Source organism: Sorex araneus, chromosome 1, assembly GCF_027595985.1.
Source record: "Sorex araneus isolate mSorAra2 chromosome 1, mSorAra2.pri, whole genome shotgun sequence".
In the NCBI taxonomy this organism is placed as follows: Eukaryota; Metazoa; Chordata; class Mammalia; order Eulipotyphla; family Soricidae; genus Sorex; species Sorex araneus.
The window spans coordinates 441,737,984-441,749,100 of NC_073302.1; the positions used below are offsets into that span (position 1 = coordinate 441,737,984).

The 11,117-nt window shown below is 42.0% G+C and overlaps 1 protein-coding gene across 1 annotated transcript; it reads left to right on the plus strand.

Annotated features, from left to right (window-relative positions):
* Nucleotides 1–2,806: 2,806 nt before the first annotated feature.
* LOC101552366 (olfactory receptor 2A1/2A42-like) lies at nucleotides 2,807–3,748 on the plus strand. The gene has a single exon (XM_012932656.2). It carries the CDS (start codon nucleotides 2,807–2,809, stop codon nucleotides 3,746–3,748), a length of 942 nt encoding a protein of 313 aa, XP_012788110.2.
* The last annotated feature ends 7,369 nt before the right edge of the window (nucleotides 3,749–11,117 follow it).

Genomic DNA, 11,117 nt, shown 5'->3' on the forward strand with positions numbered 1-11,117 from the left:
TTTATTTCTTTTTTAAAAAAAACTTTGGGAGGGTAAAGAAGATTGAATTGAATTTACACGCGAAAAGCAAATGCTTTTATAGTTATTCTTGTCCAAAAAGACTTGTGTTTTTTTTGGGGGGAGCACACCCCGTTGTGCTCAGACTTATTGACTTACTCCTGGCTCTATGCTCAGGGTTTTCTTCTGGAAGGGTGCAAGAGACCATACGTAGTTCGGTATCAAACCTAGCGTGGCTGTGTGGAAGACCTAACCACTGTACTTTCTCTCTGTCCTTCTTACCAAATTTTACAACATTTAATACATATAGCAAGGGTAGGATTCTCCTGAAATGCTGTCTATTACTATTGTGTGAAGAAAGAAACTGGACTTGCCAAAATTAAATGGGATTTATCTTTAAAAAAACTAAATCTGTTATGGGATGCCAAATTTTATATGTCTGATTATTTGTTTTATCTATTCATATATCATTCAACAAATCTTCATTAATGGCAAGGTATATAAAGATGAATGTCTGTTCTACTGCTTTACAATGAATTAGAATTTAAACTGATAGGAGTATTGTACTAAATGGATGTTAATGCATTCTTCACTTTGGCTATCAAAAAGTGTATTTCTTTTATCAGTTATACATTAATCACAAAGGAAATTAAGAAAATAAGTATTTTGTAAGTGAGTTAACTAAAGTCTATTTCTTAAAAACATTTTCCAGGCATCATGTGTTTAAAGAAATCAATCAAAGAAAGTTAATTTGGCAAAAAAAAATTATCTATCAACCTAATATTAAATAAGTCCTGGTCATCTATAAAATATATTACTTTATATTTCTATTTTAGAAATATATTTTTGTAATACATAATCAATATTATATAATATTCTATATTTCTAAAATATATTACTTCCTTGTCCAACTGACTTGACAGTATATTAGTAACGCTAGTTAGAAAATAGACAACTGGGGCTGGAGCAATAGCACAGCGGGTAGGGCGTTTGCCTTGCACTCGGCCAACCCGGGTTTGATTCCCAGCATCCCATATGGTCCCCTGAGCACTGCCAGGAGTGATTCCTGAGTGCAGAGCCAGGAGTAACCCCTGTGCATCGCCAAGTGTGACCCAAAAAGCAAAAGAAAAAAGAAAAAAACAGACATCTGTTGATACTAGGAATAGATCTATTCATTTTATTTGCTCCCTATAATGTTGTATAAAATATTCTCTATTTTCTGTTTAAGATTTAATGCATACAAAAAAAGTTATAAATTTTTTAAATTTTTTATTAGAGAACCACTGTGATGTACAGTTACAAACTTGATTGTATTTCACTTATACAGTGATCATTTACCCATCCCTCCACCAGTGCCCATTCACCTCCACCAATGATCCCAGTATCCATCTCACCACCCCCACCCCATCCCCCACCACCCCACCCTGCCTCTGCGGCAGGGCATTCCCTTTTGTTCTCTCTCCTTTTGGGTGTTGTAGTTTGCAATAGAGATATTGAGTGGCCTTCATGTTCGGTCTATAGTCTACTTTCAGTTCAAATCTTCCACCCAAATGGGTCCTCCCAACATCTTTTACTTGGTGTTCCCTTCTCAATCTGAGCTGCCTTTCCCCCCCAACCAGTTTCCAAGCTGTGGGGCAGACCTCCTGGTCCTTAGCTCTTCTATTCCTGGGTGTTAGTCTCCCACTTTGTTATTTTATATTCCACAGATGAGTGCAATATTTCTATGTCTGTCTCTCTCTTTCTGACTCATTTCACTTAACGTGATACTTTCCATGTTGATCCACGTATATGCAAATTTCATGACTTCATCTTTTCTAACAGCTGTATAGTATTCCATTGAGTAGATGTACCAAAGTTTTTTTAACCAGTCATCCATTTTTGGGCACTCTTGTTTTTTCCAGATATTGGCTATTGGAAACATTGCTGCAATGAACATACAAAGGCAGATGTCATTTCTACTATAACTTTTGCCTCTCCGGGATATATGCCCATGAATGGCATTGCTGGGTCCAATGGAAGCTCAATTTCTAATTTTTTAAGAAGCGTCCATACTGTTTTCCAAAAAAGCTGAACCAGTCGGCATATCCACCAGCAGTGAAGGAGAGTTTCTTTCTCCCCACATCTACGCCAACACCGGTTGCTTTTGTTCTTTTGGAATTGGGCCAGTGAAATCAGTTATAAATTTTATTGAACTAAAATTGTTTAATTGCTTCCAGGATTATTCTCGTTTGTACGGTCCTTCCATTTCTGATTATTATAGCAATACAATAATTCTCTTACATATGTAGACAAACGCAGCTATAAAATGATTGACATTTTAATATAATTTCCTTCATATTCAGTTTTAGAGTTTTCTTTTTTGTTTTGGTATCCACACTAAGCTGTACTCAGGGATCACTCCTGCCACTGCACTCCTAATCCCGGGCAGTGGTCTGTGGACCAGATGGGATGTCAGAAAACTAAGGCCAGGCTGGCCAGATGCATGGCAAGAACCCAGCCCTCTTTAATATCTCTCTGGATCCTGGTATTTCTAATTTTACCAGTGTCAATTGTTCTAGGTTGGCACTCATTGGTGACATATTACTGTCTAAAAAAAATTGAAGTCAGTTTATTTAATGCTTCCTGGGCAGCACTTGAATTTGTAAAATAAATTAGACTGTACATCATATATCCCTTCTTGCTTCCTCTTTCTTTATAACTGAATTCTGATTTTGATCAATTTTGAAGCATTCAAAATTTATAAGCATTTGAGAAAATAAGGTTTGGAAGTATTGTCACATCGCATTTTGGTTGTCTCTGTAATAGTGAAATGAAGGCAAATCAGACAATGGTCACAGAGTTTATTCTACTGGGATTTGGTCTTGGTCCAAAGATTCAGATTTTCCTCTTTGGCCTCTTCTCTCTGTTCTACATCATCACCCTGCTGGGGAACGGGGTCATCCTGGGGCTCATCTCCCTGGACCCCAGACTGCACACCCCCATGTACTTCTTCCTGTCCCACCTGGCCATCGTGGACATCGCCTACGCCTGCAACACGGTGCCCCAGATGCTGGTCAACCTCTTGGATCCAGCCAAGCCCATCTCCTTTGCCGGCTGCCTCACGCAGACTTTTCTCTTTTTGGCCTTTGCTCTCACCGAATGCCTCCTCCTGGTGGTGATGTCCTATGACCGGTACGTGGCCATCTGCCACCCCCTCCGCTACTCCGTCATCATGAGCTGGAGGGTGTGCATCGCCCTGGTGCTCACCTCCTGGGTCTGCGGCTCGCTCCTAGTGCTGGTCCACGTGGCTCTCATCCTGAGGCTGCCCTTCTGTGGGCCCCGGGAGATCAATCACTTCTTCTGCGAGATCCTGGCTGTCCTCAAGCTGGCCTGCGCGGACACCACGCTCAACAAAATCGTCATCTTCGTGGCTTGTGTCTTCATCCTGGTGGGGCCGCTCAGCCTGGTGCTGGTGTCCTACATGCGCATCCTCACGGCCATCCTGGGGATCCAGTCCGGGGAGGGCCGCAGAAAGGCCTTCTCCACCTGCTCCTCCCACCTCTGCGTGGTGGGGCTCTTCTTCGGCAGCGCCATCGTCATGTACATGGCCCCCAAGTCCCGCCACCCCGAGGAGCAGCAGAAGATCCTCTTCCTGTTCTACAGTTTTTTCAACCCGATGTTGAACCCTCTGATCTACAGCCTGAGGAATGCAGAGGTCAAGGGCGCCCTGAGGAGAGTGCTGGGCAAGGGAGGCCACTCCCAGTCGCAGTGAAAAGTGAGTCACCACCCACCAATGCGCCCCTGGAGTACCAAATCCCACCTCATTCCATCACTTTCTTATTAGCTCATAATAAGTCATCCTGGAGACTGGAGAGCACCTTTGATTCACTTGTCTTTGGATTCCACTACCTTAGCTATTTTTTTTAACAATTTCATCACTTTTATTAGTCATATATGCAAAATTCATTCTATAAATCTTTCAAAAGAACTAGATATTACAAGAAGAGTTTATAATTCAGCTCTGATTGCACAAATACTTGGCACAAGAAATTATGTTTGCAAATACCCAAGCTTTCTTATAAGAATATTTTAATAAGGAAAATAGGTCTTGCTACACCCTCCAGCACATCACTGTGCTGTGGTACACCCCCCCTCCCATTTAGCCCAACCTCTTAGCTTCTCTCTCCTCTTGGTCTCCCCATCACATCCCACAAAGCCAATCACGATAGAGCTACAGCTGCTGCTTTTCAATTACTAGATTCACACTGCTAAGATTTTAGACTTCTTGCGGCCAGAGAGATAGTACAGTGGGTAGTGCACTTGTCTTGCATGCAGCCAACCTGGGTTAGACCCCTGCATCCCATATGGTCCCTTGAACACCCTACCTTGGGTTTTTTTGCTTTTGGGGTCACACATGGTGATGAACAGGGGTTACTCCTAGCTCTGCACTCAGGAATTACTCCTGGCGGTGCTCAGGGGACCATATGGGATGCTGGGAATCAAACCCGGGCAAATGCCCTACCTGCTGTGCTATCACTCCAGCCCCTGGCATGCAACTTTTTTCATGAAGCTGCTTAATTGGGAAAATTTGAGGGAAAATAATTATTTCCTCTGCTAATATAAATCCCAAAAGACTTTTCTTAAAAAAAAGACATTCTGCTTCTGAATTTATTAGGTAGGGTCACAAATGACACAGTAGAAGGTATTCCTACCGGGTGCCATATTAACAGAAAAAAATTTTTAGATAGTAGAGCCACAAGCAGAATCCTAACTCATCAATATGTTTGTTTACCCATGAATTATATTTCTTCCTACAAATAGTATAACTAACTTGGAAGAAAGATGATTTTATTTATTAAACTCTGTAATATGCCTTACAGTTTCTGTGGTAAGAAAGTGAGTGTATACATACTCAGATGGCATTAGCAACTTCCCAATTTACCTTGGGTTTTGTTTATTTTTTAGATGGAGCAGGGAAGGGGTGTTCTGTTTTTTCTTTCTTTTTTTATTGAATAACCCTGATAAATACAGTTACAAAGTTGTTCGTGATTGGATTTCACTCATACTATTTTCCCTCCCTTCACCAGTGCACATTTCTCATTTCCCACCACCCATGCTTTTATGCTATTTTCCCTACTGCACTTTTCTTCTCTCTCTCTCTCTCTCTCTCTCTTCTCTTTCTCTCTCTCTCCCCCTCTCCCCATGACTCACTGCACTCACTCAGCATGATACTCTCCATGCTCATCCATGTACGAGCAAATTTTATGACTTCCCTTTTCTTGGTGGCTGCATAGTATTCCACTGTAGAGATGTACCATGATTTCTTTTTTTTTTATTAAATTTTTATTAGTGTACCATGATTTCTTTATCTGGTTGTCTGTTATCAGGTACTTGTGTTGTTTGCAGAATTCTGGTTATTGTGAATAGTGCTGAAACAAACACAGAAGTGCATATGGCTTTTCTTCTGTGTGTTTTTGGGTCCCTGGGGTATATTCCCAGGAAGTGTATTACTCTCTCTCTCTCTCTCTCTCTCTCTCTCTCTCTCTCTCCCAGGACCCCTTATCCTGCCCGGGGCTGCCTCTCTCAGAGGATTATACAGAAGGAGAACCAGCTAGGTGTCATCACAAAAGAGCTAAAATTGAACCCATGTCAGTGGGCACATTTTGAAAATGTTGGGGCTATGCACACAGGAGACATTGTTTTCATTAACAATAAGTCAAAATTTACTCCATTTTTCTTGGGGCTGCTAAACCATTGAGTCTGGTACCAAGGTCACACTGGCACAGACGGGTTTTCAAACCTTTATAGTCTGCGTGTCTCTGCAGGTCTCTGCAAGTCCTCTTCAGCAGTTCAGGAGGCATCTGAGCCTTGGAGGAAGCAGTCTTCGTCAGGGGAGCAGGGAGACAACCAGCGCTGCTCAGGGCTTACTCCTCGCTCTGCACTTAGGGATTACTCCAATGCAGCGTTTGGGGGACCAGGACCATATGGGGTGCAAAAAAGGCAAGTGCACTACTCGCTGTGGCCTAGAGGGGGCAGTCTTACCTGGAGTTCAAATTGCAACCCAGACTCAGGAACCCCATCCAGGGTCCCAGCAGGAAATTCTCTCTCTCCACCCAGGAAGAAACCACTGGTGACTTATTGTAAGGTAATGGGTTTCAGATTTTGCTTTTTTAAGCTCAACAATTTTTTTTTATCTTGACCCTGGAATTCACAGCACACTTCTCAATTATGTGTCCTCTCCTCACGAGGAAAAAAGACAAAAATCACTTCACCTCTTCATTCCAAAATCTTAACCTTCCCAACACCTGGTGAGCAAGGCCCAACCCCCTTGTGAAACAGGGCTGGGGAGATAGTACAGAGGGTAGGGCGCTTGCCTTATACGTGGCTGACCCAAGTTTGATCCCCATGTCCCATGAGCACGCTGAGAGTGATTCCTGAGCACAGAGCCAGGAGTAACCCTTGAGCACCACCGGATGTGCACCCCAAACAAAAAATAAACCAACCCCTTGACCTCCCCCCAAAAAAAACCTTTGTTAAACAAATAGAGAACCTTTTAACTGTTAGCTCAATTACAAATGTTCCTTGATGAGCTGTTACTGTTACCTTTCTTTAAATTTCTCTCGATGTGGCTACAGTAGCATTTATATATAATTGTAGCTGATGGTATTGAAGTCTTAGTATATGGTAAATCCTATGTTAAATAATTTAGAGCTGGGGAGCTAGGTCAACAGCTGGGATGTATACTTTACTTGCAGCTATTCTTGATTCGATCCCTGACACCTCATGGTCCCCTGAGCACTGTCAAGAGTGAGCCGTAGCACTGAACTAAGACAGGAGTAGCCCTTGGTCACTGAGCTGAGAGTAGTCCAAAAGTCAAAATAAAGAAACAAACATATAAATAAATAAAAAATGTTTTGTTTTGTTTTGTTTTGTTTTTTGCTTTTTTGGGGGTCACACCCAGCAATGCTCAGGGGTTACTCCTGGCTTTGCACTCAGGAATTACTCCTGGCAGTGCTTGGGGGACCATATGGGATGCCGGGGATCGAACCCGGGTCGGCCGCGTGCAAGGCAAATGCCCTACCCGCTGTGCTATCGCTCCGGCCCCAAAATAAAAAATGTTTTAATGCACTCTTCACACCTAGCACATGGAGTAAGACCAGTGGTTTCCTTATATCATGCTAAGGAAAATGAAAAATAGAGGTTAGTTTACCCATGGTGAAAGGATTATTTACTGTTGGAGCATAATTTAAGACCTGGCCTGGCTTCAGTAACCTTGAACCAACATTTGCTAGAGAAGGGTCAATAATGCCCTTCACGACTGGAGTAGCTGACCTCCGTACATTCCAGGGGACATTCAATAATAAAACTTTACTGCTGGCCAGAAAAATACTTAGTTATTGTGTTTAAATATCAACCTACAATTTATGGGCTGGGAATGCATTGCTGTCACTCACTTACCTATTTTATTATTCACTGCCCAGGCCCTACTTAGCCTATATTCTTATGTGAGATCTGTGAATAGCCATAGATCTGTGAATATGCTATTGCTCCATAATCATGGTGGAAAAAAGAAATAAATAGGATAGACATTTGGGGTTTGATTGAAAACCACTCTAGGAGATTTGATCTCTCAGAGGAGGGGGTGGGGATTTGCTTCTCAAAGGAGTGTGTCAGACCACTGAACCTGAGATGCTGTCGGCTGGAAAGTCATGGTAGGGTGTTGTCCCTGGAAATTCCTGCACGGGGGTGGAGACACTTGGGAAGGCACCACTGAAAACCTTAGGGATGGGAACCGCATGAGGCAGCCCGTTCATTGGCCACTGCCATTGGCATCTGCAGCATCTTTGGCATGTGAACCAGGGCTTGTCGACCACGACCTGTGGGCCTGTGGGGTTGCTTAAGTGTAAGTCACTCTTCACTACAGGTCGTTAGGAGGAGACAAACACAACGGAGAGTCAGCATGCCATCCCACTGAGCAAAACACACTGAGGTTTGCCAGCCAGCTGGGAACCATCCTGCACTCCTTCCCTTTGTCAAGCTTGAAACAGCGTTAGGAGAGATTAGATTGACAGGGCAGTAGGGAGGGCATTTGCCCTTCATGCACCCTATTATTTTTAATTCATCATCATCATCATCATCATCATCATCATCATCATCATCCCGTTGATCGTCGAATTTCTCAAGCAGTCTCAGTAACGTCTCCATTCATCCTAGCCCTGAGATTTTAGAAGCCTCTCCTTACTAGTCCTTCCCAACGATGCCACACTGGAGGCTCTTTCAGGGTCAGGGAAATGAGACCCAGCTTTGTTACTGGTTTTGGCATACGAATACACCATGGGGAGTTTGCAAGGCCCTCCCATGTGGGCAGGAAACTCTCTCTAGGTAGCTAGCCAGGTTCTACCAGAAGAAGAAGTAGGCTATAAGATGTGTCCTTCTGGGAGCTTGGTTTTAAGTCTCTGGATGTGAGCCATTGGTGGGATTACATGGTGCCAGGGGCAGTCCCTGGGTGTGACCACCTAGCTACTGGAAAATGGGCAATCTGGGCAGAAGAGGCCCAGTCCTGATCCAAACAGGCTTGGAGGTCTCAGCCCCAGGTCCCACACACCAGGGTTCCTCTGCCAGTACCTTCATGCATGAGGCTCATCCAAACGTGTGGAGAGGGGCCTTGAGCATGGCTGTGGCTAGGCTCCGGAGGTCAGGAAGATTGCTCCATAGTTGGAAGCCTGCCTCATGAGCAGGCATGGAGAGGACAGCTGGAACAGAGAAGGGATCACTAAGAAAATGATGGTTGGAGGCATCAGTCAGGATGGGAGACATGTGCCGAAAGTAGATAAAGGACCAAACATGATAGCCTCTCAGTATCTGCATTGCAAACCATAATGCCCAAAAGTAGAGAAAGAATATGGGGAATATTGTCTGCCATGGAGGCAGTGTGAGGGTGGGAAAGGGGGGGACATACTGGAGATATTGGAGGTAGGGAATGTGCGCTGGTGGAGGGATGGGTTTGATCATTGTGTGATTGTAACTTAAACATGAAAGCTTGTAACTGTATCTCACGGTGAATCAAAAAATATTGTTTAAAAAAATTATTTTTTTGCTTTTTGGGTCACACCCGGCGATGCACAGGAGTTACTCCAGGCTTTGCACTCAGGAATTACTCCTGGCAGTGCTCAGGGGACCATATGGGATGCTGGGATTCGAACCCGGGTTGGCCGCGTGCAAGGCAAATGCCCTACCCACTATGCTATTGCTCCAGCCCCTTTAAAAAATTTTTTTAAAGAAAAAAAGAGAATGAAATGAATCTTAAGTATGATTGGTTATCTTGGAATTTCAATCAAGGTGTCACTAAAGACTCACTGTTGAACTAACTAACAAGGTAAATATTCTTGTGTTTAGAAAACAAGAACTGAATAAGGAGAGATGCCTGCTGTAAGTCAAGAGAGTTTTATTGGATATCACCAAAAATGACTTTCTTAGGGAAAGGTTCATGGTCCTGGAATAAAACTTAAATGTATAGTTCTGCATCTCTATTTTTGCATATGAGAAATATTTTCAATATCTAGGATTTGACAAGCACTATTCAAAGCAAGCATCTGGGATGATATGATGCATTATCTTGTCTAAATTTCATAGAAACAATGTGAGTTAGTGGTTTTATTTCTCATTTAAAATAAGATGGAGGCACACACAAAGGTGATAAAACTTTCCTATGATTACAAACACCTGTGAGCTACTGGAGCTTGAATCCAGGTCAGCCTGAACCCAAGACCACACCCATAGACACTAAGCATCCTCCAGCAGCATCAACTGAAACGTATTGAATCTTGCTTTGTCTGAAGTTAAATAAGGCTCAAACAGGAAAGTCAACCGAAGTATTTTGAAAATATATGTTAAGAAACAGAATAAAGTCATTGATGTTTTCAATATATGTTATGCGTAACATAGTAACATATAAATCAGTTTTTCAGGTGAGAAAATATTCCTGTAGAGATAAATCAATCATCTATCGCTAAATAAGTGAAACTAATAAAGAAATTTCAAGAGATGTGAACCCTCTCTAATAATTAGAAACATTAATTTAAAATCATGCTATACTACTGCTTTCTTTTCCCTAACCACTGGAGAAAAATTAAGAGATTAGGTCTTTCTAGGATTGTTAAGTGTGTGAGAAATGGGCATTTTCCCATAGTCTAGGTGGAAATACAAAAATATTCAGGTGTAATTTTGGAATCTATCCACAAAAACAAGAGCTGCATACATTTTGATACAGTAACTCCAATTCTAGGAGCATATCCTACAGAAATATTCAACAATGAATCATACACATGCAAAATTTATACATATAAATTTTTAATCAAAGCTTTATTTATGATAACAATATCACAAATAATCTAATATTCTTAAAATTATTAAAAATTATAAATATATACTGTTTGTTCGAGTAGGCACCAGTAACATCTCTCATTGAGAGACTTATCATTACTGTTTTTGGCATATCCAATATGCACGGGTAGCTTGCCAGGCTCTGCCGCGCAGGCTTGATACTCTCGGCAGCTTGCTGGGCTCTCCGAGAGGGGCGAAGGAATCGAACTCGGGTCAGCCACGTGAAAGGTGAACAGCTGTGCTATATACTATAGAGGCAAAATTGATCTCTATAATGTCCAGAGAAAATTTTTATATAACTGAGAAATAGGATGCTTATTAAGGATTTTCTCATTTAGGTAAAGAAACATCTGTGTGTGTGTCTGGAGGCACATATATTAATGCACCAAACGATGTTTGAAAAATGACAAACATTAAAAATTAAGGATGCCCCTCCAAGTGAAAAGTGTACTATGGAGCAATGTTTGTTATTAAAATTTTTGAGGTAGACAAATGTAAACTTTAATTTTTTTAGTGAAAAATAGTCAGTTCACTCAGGATCAATTATTCTGAGTTCTTCTTGAGTCTCTTCTCTCAAATATATGTAACCACACATTTGCTCGAGAACACCCTAAACCCAGCACTCTATAAGCAGTGATTGAAAGAGCATCATCCAACTTTAACTTCATCTGACTTTCCTCTCTCATCCATGTAGGGTTTCTGACCAGCTAGCAGCCAGACATCAATTTCTGATCCAGGTACTCTGGGTTTTTATCCTT